The sequence below is a fragment of the Pseudophryne corroboree genome, chromosome 11 (genome assembly GCF_028390025.1).
Source record: "Pseudophryne corroboree isolate aPseCor3 chromosome 11, aPseCor3.hap2, whole genome shotgun sequence".
Classification (NCBI taxonomy): Eukaryota; Metazoa; Chordata; class Amphibia; order Anura; family Myobatrachidae; genus Pseudophryne; species Pseudophryne corroboree.
The window spans coordinates 44,372,537-44,395,061 of NC_086454.1; the positions used below are offsets into that span (position 1 = coordinate 44,372,537).

The following is a 22,525-nucleotide window of genomic DNA, read 5'->3' on the forward strand; positions in this document are numbered from 1 at the left end:
TATAAAATATATATATATATATATATATATATATATAAAAAACCTCTATAAAAAATAAAGTAGTTTTCTGAAATTGCTTTGACTTATCTGCCTTGTAAATTGTGTGTTATATCTGAGATAGATTTGGCTGTTATCTGTCTCAAATATTGCATTTGTGGCAAATCAGGTATTCATTCATCTCCCCCTAATGTATCCTTAATGGAGATACCAACTCTTATATTTAGTATATTATTATATTTGTAAAGCAATGCGCATCTCCCTCCAATGTTACTCCAGTGACATATTCTTGGAGCGTCTAAAGTTAAGCTATAAATAAATAAATACATGTAATAACTTCTGAGGATGATGATATAAAGCTGCAGCATTGCCTTTCATTAACACATTACATGCAGGATGGAAAGAGGTTTCTGTTCATTTATATTTTTTGTGATTGAGGAACCAAAACTGTTTAGTTGTCCTGAAATGATCTGTGTATTGATATTGTGTATTACACCACGGGGGTAGATTGTATTACCATACACGGCTCTTACCCATGCACACTTTATTTCAGGGCCCTGCTATCCTTCCCTTACTCTGCTCGGTGCATATACAGTCTATCTAAAATGATTCTTAGTATTGACAAGGGGGAGATTTATCAAATCTTGGAGGGAGATAAAGTGGAGTGGAACAAGGTATTAACCAATCGGCTTTGTACTGTAATTTTATAGGCTGAGAAAGAAAAATGTCAGCATAGAAGCGAATTGGTTGGTACTTTATCTCCTTACACTTTATTTCTTTACAAGATTTGATAAATCTCCCCTCATGTATAGCAAGAGATACTGGTTTCCTCTTCACATGTATATCACTACTGTATAACCAGTCATATTTGTATTACTATAGTGATACATGGTAGGACTATGTAAATGTAGCACTGCTGTCGTACTAGCCACCCACACTCTGCTAATTATGAGATAAATATTAACTAGGCCTCATTTCCACCACAGCGGTGTTGGTGACAATGTGACCTTTGTATCTGTGTATCTGTCTCACGTGTGATGAGCTTACAGCGCAGGCACATTGCACATATAAGTGCTTATTATCATTTACATTGTCATGTATATGCAGATTCTGGACACAGGTTGTGTGTTTATATATAACCACTTCCCATTATGCCTGTAATACATTCAGTATGTCTATGGACAACATTCTATATTATTTGCAATAAATCCACACATATTGCAGTTCCTCTTAAGTATTATTAAAGCGTCAGCTGAATTAGTAGATGTTAGACACTATTTGTAATCCTCATTCTCCTCATTTATCAGATAAAACTTCCGATAGTGTTAGTTGCAGTGCCACGGTCATGTGTCTGGTCCCCAATATCACCCCGCTCTCCTACCCCTGTGTAGTTATAGATCTCACTGTCTCATAGGCTGCCAGGTCACATGTGGTAACTCTTGGAAACATACATACTTGTCATGCTTCGCTATCTCTCCCTTGCAGGATTGCCTGCATTCTAAGCTATGCAGATAATATGTTGCATATTATCAGTGGTTCATACATACATACAAACATACATACATAGTGCAGTGATTTGCCGACACACGTTTCACCTAGTGCTTTATCAAGACTAAACTAGATACAGTGTTACATCACTCACTATATTTATGTATACTGTAGAGACTCTCCTCGACTGTCTAATGTCACTCATTATATACAGAGTACTATATATAGATATCCTCTCCTCAGTTGCCCTGCATCATTTTCCATTTATATATATTCTCTCCTCCGTTAACCTACATCACTTATAGCACTGTATATATGGAGACTCTCCTCAGTTGCCTTCCTTCACTTAACTGTATATATGGAGACTCCTAAGCTTCCTTGCACCACTTATTGTGTATGTGGAGACTTTCGTCTCAGTTGTCCTATGAGTCCCTTCCCGTTGTCTGAAAGATTTGAACATTTTCTTTGAATATGGATCTGCTTTCTCTGTAACAGCTTCTTTTGCCAGCCATACTATATGGACGTTTCGCTACTTAAAGATGTTTTCTTTCTTTTTATTCCAAAATGGTGTATTTGCATTGTGGACTGAACGTACACCAGATGTATACCACAAATTGCCTTTGTTTAGCACCGGTGGGTCTATATTATGCACCAGGCACACTCCATGGTGACGCCTACAGTACTTACTGCTCCCAGGAAAAGCACCAAGGGGCGCAGAGCCGGAAGTGAAAAGACCAAAGTCCATTGAGCACAAAGTCCAGCTTTCATTTTATTACCTTTTAATTTATTATCTCCTAAGAACCTGCTCAATTTAGCCTAATTTTTATGTTTCATTTAATCCAGTGGGAACCTCAGTACGTGTTGTGTCTTTGTGTTTGAATATATACAAAAGGACCCTTTCCTGAAAGCAAGGAACTCCACGAAAAACTCCTCCACCTTGTATTGTTCCACGAAACTAGGATCCTTCTAACTCCTCTTATTACCCTCTGCAGACATCAAGAAAGATTTGATGGAATCTTAAGTTGGAACAACCCTATCATTAACCAAACTTGTCACCCTGTAACCACTGTGCTGGTTCCCATAATTGTCCCATTAAGATACTTCGGATAGGATTATACTTTCGCTTTTTGCTGATAGATTTTATGATCCGCTGCGCTCTGCCTGGTATGGGGGTGTTGTTTTTAGGATGGATGAGGTCACCCTCATTCTGCTTGTCTGCAGCTTGGAAGCAAGTGTTTGGCGTATTTTATTGAGTGTTGGCACAATTGCTGCCAGCAGGAAAAACATCAAATAAGACAGAAGTGAGGGAGCTGGAGAGAAATTCCTGGCCGGCATCACAAAGGTTCCAGTCATCCCACTCCGTGGACCTGGTGACACAAACAGTCATCGAGCTATAAGTGGCTTCAGAATTATGTGAAATTTTGCTAAAACACTTTCTGGAAAGCAAATCAGATGAGCGATCAGTGCAGCTTAACGTTATCACGGTGTCCGGTGTCTGCATCAGTGTCCTTTGTAGTTTCCTGAGATGAGAAAAGATTTGAATATAGGAATTTTTTTTCTCAAGTGCTTAGCCGGAGAGAGTACGGCTGATGTGAAAGCACCTGCTGAGAGGAGCCCCGGCCGGCACTATGAAAGGATCAATTCATGGGAACAGAGAATTATTGTCATCTAGAATTTCTTCTTTTCACAAGCAATTGACGATGAAAGTGTCGTGTCCATCTCCGCACCATAGGTTAAGGTAAATAACTGGTTGACGCCTGTTTACTGATGGTAAGGAACACGTGTCCAGGTCTATCGTCTGGTCAAATTTTTGACCTGTCGTGTCTTCCAGTTATAAGATGATGCCATCTTCATTCTTTATCAGATTTCACTAGTCACTTATTAGCCTCAGGCTGTCTGGCAATGTGGCTGTAACCATCTGGAGAGACGGGTGGAATCATCTGCGTTGCGGTTATCAGTCCTCAATCATTGGGGGGCATACAGACACCATTGAAGCACGTGATTGGATAAAGTTGCAGGTATAAAGAGCTTAAGACTGATTTATAGGGAAGGTGATTCTAAAACATTGTTTCAAATCATCTGAGCTTTTCCGGACAGATCTGAGAAGTCCCCATAGCACTGATGTGGTTCCGATATGGCCATTGAAAGATCCTTTCATGTTGACATGTACAACTCATGAATCTGTCTCCTCCATCTGACACCCTCTAGATCTTGGTATCCTTGTTTCCTGATGACATCCGTATGACTTTGTTAATGTACACCAGTATTAGTGTCCTATGAAGGCAAACTGGATTCCTTCCAAATGCTGTGACACCATGATATACTTTAGAGGAATGTCTTCACCATTGCTTCTATGTATGTTCTTCATGTCAAGTACTAAGGATCCTGATTCTGTTCTAAATGCTTGAATCCATCACTGTCTACTTCTTCTGTTTCTGCTTGTGCCCCCAGGTGCAAAGTGTCCGTGGTTTTCATGATGTCCTCTTATCTCTTATAACTTCATGATGTCATCCACAAACCTTATTCTTGTGTCTGGAAAATGTCACCTACTGTCTTATCCCTCCTATCCACATCCCTTTCTTCTGTCTGCAGAATTTCATCACCTCCTCTCTTCTACCTTCAGGTTGTTACCCACTCAATAAATTCAGTAATAAAAATTTAGTTTTTTTGTACAGTTTATAATGACCCATTGTCAGATCTTTATAATCCTAATGAAGGGTTTTATTACCTTCTATCTGGCTATTCTGTATGTTATATGATGCTCTATGCCTCTTCCAACCTGTTCACCTTCAGGTAGCTGTCATTTGCCACGCCCCTGACCTTCCCTCCATATTCCTTGACAACTTTGCTTCCTGGTTTCCTCACTTCCTCTCTTCAGACATTCCCTCCATTATCCGAGGTGATTTCAATATCCCAGTCATTGACCCCACAGAATCCTCTGCCTCTAAACTCCTTACCCTCACATCATCGTTTCGACTCTCCCAGTGGACCTCCTCATCTTCCCATGTGAGTAGGTACTCATTTGATCTGGTCTTCTCCCACCGGTGTGATATTTCCGACTGCACCAACTCCCCATTCCCCACCTCAGACCATCACCTGCTCTCTTTTAACTCATCCATCTCTCCTTTTCATCCTCTGCCTCCTAAGTCCACCATCACTAAGTGGAACATTGAGTCTATTAACACTGCATACTTATCCTCCCTTCTCTACTCTCTTCTCTCCCCTTGTCTCTCTCTCTCTCCTGCCCTGAACAAGCCATTTCCCTATACAATGCCTCCCTTACTTCTGCTCTTGACTGTGTTGCTCTAGTGATCACTACTCACCCTTGCACCTCAACCCTGGCATTCAAAATGCACTAGATACCTGCAAAAGTGTTCACACACCACCAAACAACAGAGGAGGAAATTACACTCTAAGGCAGACTTCCTTCATTTCAAGTTATGCTCTCATCCTACCGTGCTGCCCTTTCCCTCTCTTAAACAGTCATGTTTCATCTCTTCCCATTCCTTAAACCCCTGTTTTCTGCTTCTGTTATCTCTTCCTGGATCTCCCAGCAATTTGTTAAAATAAACATGTCTAAGACTGAGCTAATTATTTTCCCACCCTCCCGCATAACCTCACTTCCCATAATTTCATTATCTATTGATGGTACAACCATCTCCTCTAGCCACCAAGTGCGCTGTCTTGGAATTATCCTTGACTCCTCTCTCTCCTTCAAACCACTCATTTAGTACCTATCACAGTCCTGCCGTTTCCATCTCAAAAATATTTCCAGGATCATAAGCGATCCTTACTGAATCACCCCCAATGTACAGACCGTCATGAGCGGTTTTGTGACTTCGCCCAGTACAAGACACTGCTGCAATCTATCATTGGGTACGTACAAGTAGGATAACCAAGATAGAAATGGGCAAAATCTGGCACTATAAGCCTATAACCGGGAGTTAGTAACAGTTCCCCGAGTTCTCATTCTTCACCTGACATTGCTCCCAAATTGTAGTTACCTGTCATCACTGTGTCACCGCCGTCATCACCCAGTGAGTTTCTTTGATTTATTACTTCAATTGTCTTAGTGCCGTAAAACCATGTGCTGTCATTATTAGATTATACAAATATACAGTATCTCCAGGAAATTACATGACTAGCTGCCCTCAGATTTGCCCCATAGTTCAATGTTATTTCAGCACTCCACAGTCATGTTGCTTATCCTAGTCTACACTACAGTATACGTGATCCCCGATATACAGGCATGTTGTATAAAACCAAGGCCAAGCACTGTACAGAATTCCATCTGTAGTCATTTGGTTTTTGCAGAATCTGGATGGATCCTGTATCCAGTCTGTGAACATCATTATAAACCAGGACCAGAGGAAACAGGTGACGCTGACGCAGGCGGGCGATGTGCTGGTGTACGATCAATACAAAATCAACCTGCCTTACACAGATGGTGAGTCCTACAAACCTGTATTTTAATGTCTTGTCTTCTCCTGCAGGTCACTACGTTTATCAAAACTGGGGAATCTGGTTTTCGATTTCAACCAAGAAATCCCCAAAACATTTTCCTTTCTGGAATTTTCATGGGAAATCTGATTGCTGGTCATGGACATCTTCAGTACTGGACCCTTTCACATTCCCCATCAGCACTTTACCAAGTTCCCCTCACACCTCCTGCTCTGCTGTTATATGGAAGCCATAAGACACTATAGGAACAGAACATCTGGTTCCTATGAGATCACCGCTTATCCCAGTGGTTTCCTAGAGGAGATGACACACATTTTACAAGAGCTTCCCAAGACAGGCTGGGATCCACTCTAGGCTCTGATACATCACTGCAGTTGATGGTGTTGAGGAAATGATAAACAGGTTCTCCGGGAAAGAGGGTGGAAGGTTCCCCAATGCATAGAGAGGACAAAGGCCCCATAATGCCTATTAATACAGAGGCTTCCCTGTTTCATTACATTGGAGGAAGTGGACAACATATAAAACTAAAATGGGATATACAGTATAGAGGAGGCACTCGGTATTGCAATCAAACCTTTTAGGTGAAAACCTCACCAACACGTTAGATATGCATACTAGTTATAAAAGCAATGTACTAAGCCAAAAGATTACCACCAGCATATGGAGCTGCAATGCTGTGGATAAGACTGAGCGCTTGTTTGAACTCCAGGCCATGACCCAACGCATCTTGCCATAAAGAACTTGGTCAGAGGCATGTCCTGGTTTTAAGCGTTTAAACAGTTCTAGGCTACAAACCATTTTTTCCATTGGTCACCTGATTTAAGAAGAACATCAACTGATTATAGGAAAACATTGGCACATATTCCAACTAGACCCAAAACTGTCCTCTCCTCTACAAATGAGCCCATGGTGTTCTTCAAGAAAGCAGAAACCCCTGTATCCCCTAGCATGTTGGAAACCCTCAGGAGGTTTCCTGAAAATTACAAACACATTTTACCCCCGTGCACATGCGTTGTCTGCAGATTTTATCAAAAGGTGCAAAACACTTTTATGGTGCCATCAAATAAGAAAAAGGAACAATTGGAACGTTTATGAAATGTTATATGAATTAGGGTAGGCTGAAGTAGTTAGTTTAATTAACTATTGAATATATGTCATGTTGGCCAATCTGCAATTGGTATTATGGGCTATGTTAGAAAACCATCTAATCGTGATCTGGGTCCTGTGTAATTAGCCAACATAGGGCCTAAATCAAACCTGAACGCAGCAGCAAAATTTTTCTCTAATGGGCAAAACCATATTGCACTGCAGGTGGGGCAGATGTAACATGTGCAGAGATAGTTAGATTTGGGTGGGTTATTTTATTTCTGTGCAGGGTAAATACTGGCTGCTTTATTTTTACACTGCAATTTAGATTGTAGATTGAACACACCACACCCAAATCTAACTCTCTCTGCACATGTTATATCTGCCCCACCTGCAGTGCACATGGTTTTGCCCATTAGAGAAAAATGTTACTGTTACGATTAGGTCTGAATTAGGCCCATAATCACCGCAGAGAGTCCCCGTGACGTATACACTCTGCTTAATGTATTCAGTATAACAGTCATGCGCACTTTATGTGATCATTGTATTTACGCGCAAGGTATTATATTTCTGTGTTTCAAATACAAGACTATCAGACTATGGTGAAACAGCAGTGTAAGTTTTCCTGCCATTTGGCATAGGCAGCTCTTATCCTACAGCCCGTAGTCCCTATTGTTCTCAGTGGGTAGTGTAGTCTCACCCAATTTATCAAGCTACGCAAATCTTAGCTTCCCCAGATGTCATTGGCTGCTCTGTTCATATGTGAAGAGCATCGCTGGAGAGGGATCTTCCCAGAAGCCTTCAAGCTCATCCCATCCTGGTGATGTATTACCCTTGCTACGTATGCAGTGTAGGAACGGCCGTCGTTGGGTTAACCATCAATGGTACCTTTGATGGTTGGTTAACCTTGATGATTTGAAACCACCTGCAAGGGAACCACCGATGGTTTTACCCACTGATGGTCACCCCTGCTTTACTATTCTCTGGGCCAATCAGAGCCCAGGGGTGGAGCTTTGCCGGTGTGGAGCTAGGCTCCGTGTCACAACACCTTGGAGCAAATAAAACAAACATTTGGTTGTTCTGTATCACCGATGGTGGGAAACTATCTGGTTCTTCCCCATTGATGGTAAAAGTATTCAACATGGGTCATAGACCATCAAAGTTTGATCGAAACATTGATGGTTGACGGCCATCCTGGGTGTAGTGTCTTAGCTGGAAGTAAAGTGATAGGATTGCCAACATCTTCTCTAGGACAGAGATACACAGATATTATGCAGATATAGGGGGGTAATAATAGAAGTGTCCTATCTATCTACAGTCCCCATGGCAGTGATAACTATAATTTTGTGTTGCGGTGATATCACCCATCCTGGATGCTTTCACCAGCAATGTGGCTCCTCCTGATTAGGCCCCTTACCCCTGTATATCATAAACACATTTGTTTTTTCCTTCCCCTATTGTTATTACAGACGTATTTGAGGTTAGACAACTGTCTTCTCTGTTTATACAAGTGAAGACGGAAATCGGTCTGCGGCTGCTGTACGACAGGGAGAGTCTGCGGCTCTATCTCAATCTAGATGGGCGCTGGAAAGACGACACCACCGGCCTCTGCGGGACCTTTAATGACAATGCACAAGATGATTTCCTGTAGGTTTAGTGCTGTAAGATGACACTGAATATTAGGAATGGGTTTGTTGGGTCGACTCTATTCAGGTCAACACTCATTAGGTTGACCACTATTGGTCTACAGGCAGTAGGTCAGTAGGTCGACACATGAAAAAGTTTGACATGAGGTTTTTTTTTTGTGTGTCATTTCCTTCGTAAAGTGACCGGGAACCCCAATTAGTGCACCGTGTCCCCTCGCCATGCTCCGGGCAAGGTGCCAGGCTCCGCTACTGCTGAACTTGGCACAGGTTACTATTCCCAATTGTAGTCCACATGGATCGTAAAGTATGAAAAAGTAAAAAATAATAATTTTTGCGTGTGAAAAGCTCATGTCGACCTTTTCACATGTCGTCCTTTGCCATGTCGACCTAATGAGCATATTGACCTTTTGCAGGTGTCGACCGAATGCATGTCGACCAATAGTGGTCGACTTATTGAGTGTCGACCTAAGTAAGGCCGGCCTAAGGACCGTATCCCGAATATAACATGATCATTTCCATAACGGTTCATTGCTCTACGCTGGCGGCAGTACAATTATGACCATGTTGTGCAATGTGTCCTCCTGCCTCTCTGGGGGGAGATGTATCAAGAGAGAGAGATAAAGTGAAGTTGCCCAAAGCAAACATTCCGCTTCTGTCCTTTATCTAACACAGTCTATAAAGTGAGAGAATCTGATTGGCTGCACTGAACAACTACTCCACTTTATCTCTCTCTCCAAGTCTTGCTACACCTCCCCTCCAGTCTTATTTTATTACCATGTTCCCAATTGTGATGCACAACAGAATATGCTAGGGCTATAGGTATATGTTTCTATAAAATTATCTGCAGTCCATGGGGGTCATTCCGAGTTGATCGGTAGCTGCATTCGTTCGCTGTGCAGCGATGAGGCAAAAAAAGGCACTTCTGCGCATGCGGCGCAATGCGCACGCGTGACGTTCTATTACAACGACCAGTGTATTTTCACACAAGGGCTAGCGAAGCTTTTCAGTCGCACTGCTGGCCGCAGAGTGATTGACATGAAGAGGGCGTTTCTGGGTGTCATCTGACCGTTTTCAGGGAGTGTTCGAAAAAACGCAGGCGTGGCTGGGCGAACGCAGGGCGTGTTTGTGACGTCAAAACAGGAACTGAACAGTCTGAAGTCATCGCAAGCGCTGAGTAGGTATTGAGCTCAGAGGCGGATTGGCCATAGGGTCTACAGGGAAGATCCCCGGTGGGCCGGCGCACCCGTGGGGCCTGTTTTGTTTGAGGACATGTGGTCCTTTTTATAGACATAATGAATAAGATGCAAAATAATTTGCATATATGAAAATGACTTTGCCACTTAGCCTGTGATTGCAGATGATCTAGTGTATGCTCTGTCTGCCTGCTTGGCTGACATATAAGATTGAGTGAATAGTGATTGGGATACGGTTGGTGTAATAAGCAAGAAAATATATCTTTCTAAAGAATTATATTGTTTCCTAAATTCTGAAGGTGTATCATACAATGTGCTCAAAATATTTAATTTTATTTCCTTTTAACTTCCCCTTGATGCTGGACATCCCCACTATCTGGAAAGTCTTGGGGGGAGGGTGCTGCTGCCATGGCCCATGGCTAGACCTTACACCTCTGGTGCTGCCCATGTGGGGCCACTAGTACAGATTTTTCCAGGGCCGCTTTTTGTTCCCAATCCGTCCCTGATTGAGCTACTCTTAAACTGCACAAAAAAACATTGTCGCCGCTCTGCAATCCTTTCGTTCGCACTAAGCTAAAGCCTAAAATACACTCCCAGTGGGCAGCGGCATAGCGTTTGCACGGCTGCTAAAAACAGTTAGCGAGCGATCAACTTGGAATGATCCCCCATGTTCCTATAATTGTGACATTATACACAATGGACAGTTTCAGCTACTGACCCTTTATACTAAGCTCCATGAGAAATGGCGGCAGGGCAAAACCAGACATCAATATTCGCTTTTACACCAAGGTGTCTCTTTAATTGTGTCTGATGAAGGTCTCCAGCTGGGGTCCCAGAGAGTACTCCACAGCTCTTCGGAAATTCCTGGAAAACCTCATCTGCCTGCGGAGTGGAACATTTGCCGTCCCCTCTGGACCCATGTGACATTCACCTACAGGCAGGTACGTAGCTCTTACAGAGAAGCAGAGGATACAGAGCTCATATTGTAAAGAGAAAAAACAGCAGATTGTACAGGTAGATAGGATTAGTCACTTAGCCATGGTGCAATAAGCTCCCCTCCCCCTGTATACAGTGTGTTATACTGTCAGTAGTGACGCTAATGGTCCTTGTTTCTCCCATCAGCATCTTACGCTTCGGAAAGCTGCAGCATCGTCACCAAAGAGCTCTTTGCTCCGTGTCATCCGCACCTGAACCCGGTGTCTTACTTTGAGCAATGCAGAAGGGACACGTGTAAATGTGGCGAGGCCTGTCTCTGCTCCGCCCTGGCGCACTATGCCCACCAGTGCCGGCGCTTTGGAATAACCATTCATTTCAGAGCCAGCTTCCCAGACTGTGGTATGTATAGCTCAGAGCAGCTGAGAGAGTTATGCGCTATTGTAGGGAGAAATGCATGGTCATCCATGGTCACATACCTTTATACCATCCCCGCCGGACGCCACGGGCCGATGGGAAGCCAGCACATGGAAGGGTGATGGTATACAGGTATGTTCATTTACTCATGTTATTGGTTCTGACGAAAGTTAATTACATCTGAAACGTAAACACAGCTAAGAGCCTGGTCTCTCTATGTTCCGCCGCTGCTTCAGACCTATTGAGTGCCGCCAATTCAACACAGATATATATATATATATATAAAATGAAGAAAGAGCGCTAAATGTATTAAAAAAAATAGTGGCACCTGTGGAAAAAATTGTTAGGTTATTGGTTGTAATGTTTACACTCTTTTGAGTGAATATATGGGTAGCTGATGGTTTTTCACGATGGTTAGTAACGTGGTGAGATTTTTTTTAATGCAATATTTTTATTGAAGAGATGTCGAATAAATCAATACAGGTCAAACAGGAGGACGATGACACCACATAAATTCAAAAGAGCACACATGATATCCCATAGGAGATGTAGAAACATAAAAAAAAAAAAAGGGGTGCATCAGCATAACAATAGAAGTATCGACAACAAATTTTCTGTAATTTAACGATAGTCGAGAAGAGAAAAGGAAAGAGAAGATCAGGGATGAAAAGAGAAAGAAAGGGAGAAAAGGGAGGGTGGGGAAGGAAAAGGAGACCACTAAGGGGGTATCCATGGTTAAATTGCTACACAGGGGATGGTCATAACTACCATCAGACCTAAACATAGTGAACAAATGCTCAATGAATTTGGCACCTAAACAATAAGGCTTCGACACAGTATATCACACCCGGGAAATAGAGGTTTTAGCATAATTGAACCAGGGTTCCCATGTTCTCATATATTTGTCCGACCTATCACGCAAGGAAGCTGTGATTTTCTCCATCGTGGACATATACCATATTTTGGACAACAACATGCTCATGGGGGGGATACTGGGCTTTTTCCAACATTTAGCTAACACACATCTGGCAGCATGAAGAATTTGGAGTACAAGACTAAACATAGAAACATAGAATTTGACGGCAGATAAGAACCACTTGGCCCATCTAGTCTGCCCCTTTTTTATTTTATCCTTTAGGCAATCTCAACCCTTTTTTAATCTTGATTCTTTGTAAGGATATTCATATGCCTGTCCCAAGCATGTTTAAATTGCCCTACAGTCTTAGCCTCTACCACCTCTGATGGGAGGCTATTCCACTTATCCACTACCCTTTCTGTGAAGTAGTTTTTCCTTAAATTTCCCCTGAACCTCCCCCCCTCCAGTCTCAATGTATGCCCTCGAGTTCTAATACTTCTTTTCCTTTGAAGAATGTTTCCCTCCTGAACTTTGTTAAGACCCTTTATATATTTGAAAGTTTCTATCATGTCTCCCCTTTCCCTTCTCTCCTCCAAACTATACATGTTAAGATCTTTTAGCCTTTCCGGGTAAGTTTTGTGATGTAGGCCATGCACCATTTTAGTTGCCCTTCTTTGTACACTCTCTAATGTATTTATATCCTTCTGGAGATAGGGTCTCCAGAACTGGACACAGTATTCCAGATGGGGCCTTACCAATGACCTATACAGTGGCATTATCACTTCTTTTTTCCTGCTACTGATTCCTCTCCCTATGCAACCAAGCATCTGACTTGCCTTTCTCATTGCTTTGTTGCATTGCTTTCCTGCCTTCAAGTCACTTGAAATAGTGACTCCTAAATCTCTTTCCTCCTCAGTAGTTTCCATTATAGTACCCTTGATACTATACTTAGCCTTTGGGTTTTTGAGACCCAAGTGCATGATTTTGCATTTTTTAGCATTAAACTGTAGTTGCCACGTTCTTGACCATTTCTCAAGCCTACCTATGTCATCAATCATTTGTTTGACCCCTCCCGGTGTGTCTACCCTGTTGCATATCTTTGTATCATCTGCAAAAAGGCATATCTTCCCTTCAATACCATCTGCAATGTCACCAACAAAGATATTAAAGAGAACTGGACCAAGTACAGATCCCTGGGGTACTCCACTGGTAACATTTCCCTCCATAGATTGCACTCCATTAACTACAACTGTCTGTTTCCTATCCTGCAACCAGGTTCTTATCCATTTCACTAATTTATAATCCACCCCCAGGCTTTCAAGTTTATTTAGCAGTCTGTGATGTGGGACAGTGTCAAATGCCTTACTAAAGTCTAGATATGCTACATCTACAGCTCCCCCTTGATCTATTATTTTCATCACAGAGTCAAAAAAGTCAATAAGATTTGTTTGGCATGATCTCCCACCAGTAAATCCATGCTGTTTTGTATCCTGTAAGTTGTTTGATTTAAGATATTCCACTACTCTTTCTTTTAATAGTTTTTCCATTACTTTCCCTACTACTGATGTAAGGCTTACTGGTCTGTAGTTACTTGCTTCTTCCTTGCTTCCACTTTTGTGCAGTGGAACTACATTTGCTCTTTTCCAATCCTCTGGAATATCACCTGTATTTAGTGACTGGTTAAATAATTCTGTTAAAGGTGTAACCAGGACATCTTTTAGCTCTTTGGGTATCCTTGGGTGTATCCCATCTGGTCCCATTGATTTATCCACTTTTAGTTTTGAAAGTTCTGTTAGGACCTTCTCCTCTGTAAATGTATTTTCATCTACCTTATTTTTATGAATGTCCTTGCAATTTAACTGTGGCCCCATCCCTTCTTCTGTAGTAAATACTGAGCAAAAATAATTATTTAGGTGATCTGCTATTGCCTTGTCTCCCTCCACCAAATGCCCACTCTCTGTCTTAAGTCTTATTATTCCTCCATTTGATTTTCTCCTTTCACTTATATACTTAAAAAAAGTTTTGCCCCCTTTATCTACTGACTGGGCCATTTTCTCCTCAGCTTCTGCCTTTGCACGTCTGATCACTTTCTTAGCATCCTTCCGTCTGTCCAGATACTCCTCTTTGTCGTTATTATTTTGAGTCTGTTTGTATTTCCTAAAAGCCATCTTTTTTGCTTTCACACTAGTTGATACTACTTTTGTGAACCACACTGGCTTCCTTTTCCTGGTGCTTTTCCTAACCATTTTGATACAAAGGTCTGTTACACTTAGTAATGCACTTTTAATTTTTTTCCACCTCTCCTGCACCCCTTCCAAGTTCCTCCAGTCTGCCAATGAATCACTTAAACATCTCCCCATTTTAGCAAAGTCTGCATTTCTAAAATCCAACACCTTTGTTTTTGTGTGAGAGGAGTTGGATCCTGTCTTTATACTAAACCATACTGCTTGATGATCACTGGATCCCAGGTGCTCACCCACATATATATCAGATATCCTTTCACCATTTGTAAGAATTAGATCTAATATTGAGTCTTTGCGAGTGGGCTCCCTCACCAATTGCTTGAGAGATGCTCCCTGTAAGGAATGTAGAAATTTGCCACTTGTAGCTGAACTTGCAAAAGACCCCTCCCAATTTACATCAGGTAAATTAAAGTCTCCCATGATTATGACTTCTCCCTTAAAAGCCATTTTAGAGATGTCCAACAATAGGTTCCTGTCCAAATCCTGCCCCTGGCCTGGTGGTCTATAGATCACCCCAATGCGAATAATGTCCTTCTTCCCAGTTTCTATGGTGACCCAAAGGGCCTCAGTTTTGGCTTCAATATTTTGTATTAAAGTGGCATTTATGCTTTTTTTCACATACATTGCTACCCCTCCTCCTATTCTTCCTATTCTATCTTTCCTAAATAAATTGTATCCTGGTATAGTTAAGTCCCAGTCATGATTCTCATTGCACCAAGACTCTGTAATTGCCACAAAATCCAGGTTATCCCTTGTCATTATCGCAATTAGCTCTGGAATTTTGTCTCCTAAGCTCCTAGCATTTGCAGACATAGCTTTAAAAAATGTTTCTGTGCATTTGTTAGTAGTAGCCATGTCCAGAGCGTACAAAATAAATGACAAGTTTAAAGTTGAAATTACCTGTTTGGGGATGTTGCTCAGTATTTGTTTTCTTTTACTAATCAGTAATCATACTCTGTCCTTTACACCATGACTATACCTTACTAAATATAAAGACATAGTACACCTGACCACAATGGGTTAATGTTCAAAAGAGGTAATCACCAGTTAGTATGCAATACTAAACTGTTTCACTGAGCAACTTCCCCACACATGCAATGACCTTTTCAAGAAATCATTACATAAAGAAACATACATAAGTTTGACTACCCGCATGGCTGCAAATATTAGACAAAGGGAGGCCCAGCAAAGCCGTCCAAGGACCTAATGTAACTTGAGTGCCAAGAACAGATCCAATAAGGGTCTCCACTTGGACCCAGAAAGGGCGGATTTTGGGGCAGGACCACCAAATGTGTTTGATGTCTCCAATCTGACCGCACTCTCGCCAGCACAATGGGGAGGACCCAGGGAAAATCCTATGCAACGTCGCTGGGACCAGATACCATTTGGTATATACTTTATAGGAGTTTTCCTTTATTAGGGAGGAGATAGAGGACTGGGCGACATTTTGCCTAATGATCTCCCAGGAATCCTCCCCAGGTGGGGGGCCCAAGTCCTGCTCCCATTTACTTTCATGAGGCAGTGTGTCTGCTGAGTTCAGTGAACGTAATAGACTATACAATATAGAGAATACCTTGTCGCATAGGAGAGTAAACACAGAGTCGTTCAAAAGAGGTAAGTTTGCGGATGACCTTGGACTTTGGAAGGGAACTTAAGAAAGAGCGGAGTTGTAGAAATTCGTATAGAACAGGTTGGGTGATACCATATTTGTCACTTAAAGCGTTTAAGGAGCGCCAGGAAGTACCCTCAATGAAATAAAAAAACAGTTCCGGACGTGGGTTCAGGTGGAACCACGAGTGGGAACATAGGGCGGAGCCAGGAGGGAAATCCTGGTTATCCCAAATAGAAGTGATGGGGGATGGGAACGTAGAAAGACCATAATGCTGAATGCAGAAAGACCATAGGGAGCAAGTGAGTTTTGTAGTGGGAATGCACGATTGTATCTTCTGATTAGGCTTAACAGGTGTAAGTAAGGAAACCAGAGTGGAAACCTTGGCCGACAAGAGTTCAATTTGTATCCAGGGTAGGTGGGGTGTTTGAGAGAACCAAGTAAGTGCCTGGCTCAGGTGAGTGGCATGATAGTATTTGCGGATATCCAGTAAACCTCTGCCTCCAGCCACCGGGTAGAAAGTCATCCCTGCAACTGCAGAGAGAACAAGGAAAAAGAAGAACCTATCTTTTTCTGGGGCACGCTTTATGAAATGATTGTTAAAAATTAAAAATAAATCTTTATTAACCACTATTAAAATTCTAGGCTTTTATACATTTTCATTCTATCAAGCATAAAATTGCTGAATATTAAGCGAAAATCTCAAAAACTATTATATGTATATCCACTTCCGGGTATTCCTTACATCAATTTGCCTATCAATAGGTATTATAGGGGTCCCTTATCAGGGTGGAAGTCTTAACTCTAGGGGGTTTATTAGACCATATGAATTTTAAGAAGAGTTTCTGCATTCGGCACAAAGCCTCTGCGGGGATGCGTACCGGGATTGTTTGGATCAGATATAAAAGCCTGGGTAAGATGTTCATTTTCACTGAGACTATACGTCCAAAACAGGACATGATCTGTTTGTCCCAAGCCCGTAGATCAGATTCAATACAATTAAAAAGGGTTGGGAAATTTTCGGAATACAGAGACCCATAGGAACTCGTGATAAACACACCTAAATATTTAATTTTCTTGGAGCGCCAAGAGAAATTAAAGTTAGTGGCAAGGAGAGACCTGGTTTCCTCACCGAGATGCAAGGGAAGGGCTTCCGACTTGGAATAGTTGATGCGGTACCCTGAATAGTGAGAATATGATGATAGAGTTTTAAATAGGTTAGGGATGGATGTATGGGGAGAGGAAAAAGTTAACAGGACATCATCTGCAAATAATGATAGTTTAAACTCCACATCCTCAACTAATATACCTTTAATATCAGGGTTCGCCCTAACCATACATGCCAGGGGTTCGATAGTCATGGCATGGCGCGTACCGTTGGTAATTTGGAATAAACAAGAGTCCTTGCAATTTACCCGAACTCTGGCCGAAGGGTTGGAGTAGAGTGCCTGAATGCCCTGGAGTAGGCTTCCTCCCAGGCCGAATCTACGCAAGGTAGCAAACATGAAGGGCCACAGTATTTTATCAAAAGCCTTCTCTGCATCAAGCGAGAGAAGGATGGAAGGCATTTTAGCTTTGTTAACAAGATGAACTAAATTAATAGTTCTTCGGGTATTGTCTCTAGCTTGTCGGCCCGGGATGAAGCCCACCTGGTCAGCATGTATCAATTGCGGGAGAACTGAGTTCAACCTCAGGGCCAGGATTTTGGCGAACAGTTTAATATCATTATTTAACAGGGAGATAGGGCGATAACTAGAACACGAGTTGGGGTCTTTCCCTGGCTTGTGAATTAAGACAATCTGAGCCTCCAGTGTACGGGGGGACAGAGGTTCACCCTTCAGGAAACGATTGAAGAGCCTACAAACTTGGGGCAGGAGAATCCCCTTGAACTTCTTGAAATACATAATCGACATACCATCAGGCCCAGGGGCCTTGCCTGGTTTCTGAATCTTAAGGGCATTATCTATTTCTTCTCTAGTTATTTCCGAACCCAACTGAGAAACCACCAAACCACTCAACGTCGGTAAATTGCATTTATCCAAAAGGGACTCAATCCCCTCGCTGAATCTCGGTGAAGGTGAGGAAGCCGCATCTGCATTATATAGCGATTTATAGTATTCCTCAAATTCACTAAGAATGTGGTCAGGCTCATGTGTCAAAACCCCTTGTTTAGTACGGATAGACAAGATATTCTTGGAGGAAATTTGGGCTCTCAGCTTCCTGGCAAGAAGTTTGTCTGCCTTATCCCCTTTTTCGTAATAAATCTGATTGAGGTGCCTAAGGCATTGTTCCGTCTTATGAGACAACAACATATTGAGTTCACCCCTAACTTTAAGTAGCCGATCCAAGTCAGCTGGGCGCAGGGAAGACCTATGAATTTCTTCCAGACAATGGAGTTGGTCAGTCAACTCCAAAATCTTTTGGGAGCGTTGTTTAGTGAGCCTAGCTGCGATCTGTTTGAAGTGGGCCCGGAGGACCGCCTTATGAGCCTCCCACAAGGTCATATCGGACATACCAGGGGTCTGATTCAAGTTAAAGTAATCGGTCAGTACTTGAGAGACTTGTGGCAGAACATCAGTATGCTGGAGAAGGGCGTCATTGAGGGACCAGGAGGGAGGAGAAAGAGTGCGGGACAAACCTGAGAGAGTCAAAGATACTGGGGCATGGTCAGACCATGTAATTGGGTGAATAGAACATTTTTGGATCTTAGAGCTTAAATCTCTCCCAGTCAAAATCATATCAATCCTCGTATAAAGATTATGCACCGGTGAGAAGAAAGTATAGTCCTTGATTAAGGGGTCGAGGACTCTCCAAGAATCAAAGAGTAGGTGGTTTTTAAGTAGTGACAACAGGGCTCTAGAATTACGGTTGCTTGTATGGGACTGGGAAGGGGGAGGGGGATGGGAGCGATCGAGGCTGTGGTGGAGTATTTTATTGAAATCCCCTGCCATTAAAATATCACCTTTTCTATATTGGGCAATCTTTGAGTCTAAGGAGGCGAAGAATGAGGCCTGATTAACATTAGGGGCATAGACATTAATCAAAGTTCTAGGAACATTATTAAGCTTGCCCACAATAATGAGAAATCTACCCTTTTTGTCTCTAATAATTTTTTCTGACTCTAAGTGTAGGTGGGCGGGAAACATTATGGCGACCCCCCGTTTTTTCTGGGTGTGATCGCATGCATGTATAACTACCGGGTGACGTCTAGATCGCAATTCGGGATGGGAAGTACCTCTGAAATGTGTCTCCTGAAGGAACACCAGATCTCCCCCAACCTGTTTTAGAAAAAGAAATAATTTAGTCCTCTTTTGGGGGCTATTAAGACCCTTCACATTGTAAGTTATAACGTTAACTGACATAACAGTGTATAAAAGAGCAGAGCTATAGCATCCCTAAACATACAGGGTTGGTCTCCTGAAGAAACAAAGGAAAGAGGAGAGGGAGAAGGCAGGAAAAAGAAAGAAAGAGGAGAAGAAAGACATCAAAAACAATACAAACAGAACAAATGCAACAATAAACCGAGCCAAAGACCCATTGTACGCAACGTACGGGTCCACACGTTTGAGCTCCCGTATGGGGTATTAAGGGGGAAAATGTCTCCCTTACACACCTATGAACCTACGGGAAGGGGAAGAAGGAAAGAGGGCGAGTAGGGCGACCCTGGGGAGTCGGAGCAACATTTGGTAACAATAAATCACATCATAAACATATGAACAGTAACAATATGGGCTCAATCAGAGAAGCTCAGTGAAAAGAAAAAATAGAGAACCTCTAAAATACAAAACACTATAGTATACAGTAAGATACAGTAACCCATCAAGGCAGTTCGTGGGAGAAAGGTCATGGAGGGTCACATCTGGAGGAGGTTTTTGCCGGGACTGTCGACCAAAGACAGCGAGTGTTGTGGGAGAGGTGAGCTTGGGGTGCGTTGAGGGCCCGGTACAGCCTGTGGAGGAGAAGGCTTGTCAGGCGCCGGGTGGTGGAAGGGCAAGTTCAGTTTCAGGAGAAGCCGGTGGGCATCCTCCTTGGATCGTGCCATTAACCGCTTCCCATCAAGCTGCACTATCAGGGCGAAGGAATAACCCCATCTGTATCTGATTTGATTCTCCCTGAGGATCTGGGTATATTCCTTCAGATCGAAGCGCCTCTTAAGAGTAGTAGGGGATAAGTCCTGAAATACCAGCAGCCTATGTGTTTTAAACAGACACAAGTCCTTGTTACGAGCAGCAGTTAGAACTCTGTCCTTAGTTTTGAAATAATGACAGCGGAGAACCACTCGGAGGGGACGATGATGACGGTTTTTGGCGCAGGGAGCGATGAGCCCTATCCAGGAGGAAAAGCTCAGGCGGAGTGTCTGGCAGGAGATGTTGAAAGAAGCGGGTGAGGAAATCTTCCAGTTGGGCAGGTTCCACCGACTCCGGGATATATTTAATGCGCAGATTGTTACGTCTTGCGCGATTATCTGCGTCCTCCTGTTGATCTTGGAGGAGGTAAATGTCTTCCTGCATGACAAAAACGGAGTGCTCCATCTCTTGCTGGAAATTGATAACTTCGTCAATTTTCTGTTCGACGTCATTAGTACGAGCACCTAGGTCCGAGATCTCATCCTTGAGACCAGAGATGGCTTTGTGGATCTCCGAGTGAAAAGCCTGTTTCAACGATTTCATCTCATTAAGGATAGAGGAAATGCAGTCTTTCATGGAAGAGTCTAGCACAGGTGATTCTTCCTCAGATTCCGAAACAGGAGCAGGTTGTGCGGCGGAGGGTGGTTTAGATGAGTTGGGCTTCATTTTAGAGATAAAGGAGGTCAAATCCGCGGATGGTGCTGATTTTTTGGACCTAGGCATGGCGTATGACAGTCCCGGAAATAGAGGATGAACAAAATTCAAAACTGAGCAATAGCATAGAAAGTTAGAGTTCCATTATATTATGTGCAATGAGAGTAAACATGAGGCCCCCAGGGCAGCATCCAGTATGATTTAGCAAAGCATTCCCCTGCGTAGTAGTATCACAGAAGGCTGGAGCATAAATTCAGATGTAGTAGGATGCACTGGCCAGGAGATGGCGCACCCGGACTATAGATTATAATGTAAAGTGGCCCAGAGTCCTAATAATATATCAGGGAGCCCCAACAAAATACAGCAAGGAACAGTAGAACTAAGATGGGGGCCACAGCAGTGGGAGCCTCTGCAGGAGGAGCTATAGGGCCACAGGAGTACCCAGTGAGTGGGGGCAAATGCTGGTGCAGTGAAGGGAGAGGCAGCACACTTGTAGGTGAGGGAAGATGGCCGCTGGCAGTGAGCCCCTCCAAGGACTGCAGGGTATACCTGGTCTTCCAGAAGCTGTGCAGGGGGGGTCCTGTAATCCGGTAGAGCCCCTGGGGCTAAAGGTCACCCAGCAGTGTAAAGGAGAGGGAAGCCAGGGTCCACAGAGCGCTCCGGGGGTCCCGTCGCGGCCGCGCTTCGATCCCGGAGCTCACGGCCGGGGCGTCCCCAAACTCGAGGCTTGTAGGTTCTCCAACGAGGGTTTAGCATCAAACAACAGCTGCCCAGTCAAAACTCCGGAACAGAGACAGGTAGGGTAAGTTAAATCTCACCACGTTACTAACCATCGTGAAAAACCATCAGCTACCCATATATTCACTCAAAAGAGTGTAAACATTACAACCAATAACCTAACAATTTTTCTCTGACGTCCTAGTGGATGCTGGGTACTCCGTAAGGACCATGGGGAATAGACGGGCTCCGCAGGAGACTGGGCACTTCTTTAAAGAAAAGATTAGGTACTACATCTGGTGTGCACTGGCTCCTCCCTCTATGTCCCTCCTCCAGACCTCAGTTAGAATCTGTGCCCGGCCTGAGCTGGATGCACTTAGTGGGCTCTCCTGACTTCACTAAAAAGAAAAGTATTTGTTAGGTTTTTTATTTTCAGTGAGATCTGCTGGCAACAGACTCACTGCTACGTGGGACTTAGGGGAGAGAAGCAAACCTACCTGCTTGCAGCTAGCTTGTGCTTCTAGGCTACTGGACACCATTAGCTCCAGAGGGATCGAACACAGGGCCCGACCTCGATCGTCCGTTCCCGGAGCCGCGCCGCCGTCCCCCTTGCAGAGCCAGAAGACGGAAGAAACCGGAGGAAATCGGCGGCTGAAGACTTCGGTCTTCAATAAGGTAGCGCACAGCACTGCAGCTGTGCGCCATTGCTCCCACAGCACACCACACGCTCCGGTCACTGGTGGGTGCAGGGCGCTGGGGGGGGGGGCGCCCTGGGCTGCAATTAATATACCTTTTGGCAATAAAAAGCACATAATACAGTGTTTAACACTGTATATGTGCAGAAACCCCCGCCATTAACGTTATAAAAAGCGGGAGAAGCCCGCCGTTGAAGGGGCGGGGCTATCTCCCTCAGCACAGCCAGCGCCATTTTCTCTTCACAGCTCCGCTGGAAGGACGCTCCCCAGGCTCTCCCCTGCAGTATACACTACAGAAAGGGTAAAAAAGAGAGGGTGGGCACATAAATTTAGGCGCAAATTGTGATATAAGCAGCTATAGGGGGAAAATTCACTTTGTGTATAGTGTATATCCCTCTGTTAT

The 22,525-nt window shown here is 43.3% G+C and overlaps 1 protein-coding gene across 1 annotated transcript in view; it reads left to right on the forward strand.

Annotated features, from left to right (window-relative positions):
- The window catches only part of OTOG (otogelin), a 416,567-nt gene that overhangs the window by 91,131 nt on the left and 302,911 nt on the right, over positions 1 to 22,525 (forward strand). Inside the window, exons 15-18 of the mRNA XM_063944165.1 lie at positions 5,800 to 5,932; positions 8,502 to 8,679; positions 10,688 to 10,812; positions 10,994 to 11,206. Coding sequence (XP_063800235.1) covers positions 5,800 to 5,932; positions 8,502 to 8,679; positions 10,688 to 10,812; positions 10,994 to 11,206 — 649 coding nt within the window. The remainder of the gene's footprint in view (positions 1 to 5,799; positions 5,933 to 8,501; positions 8,680 to 10,687; positions 10,813 to 10,993; positions 11,207 to 22,525) is intronic.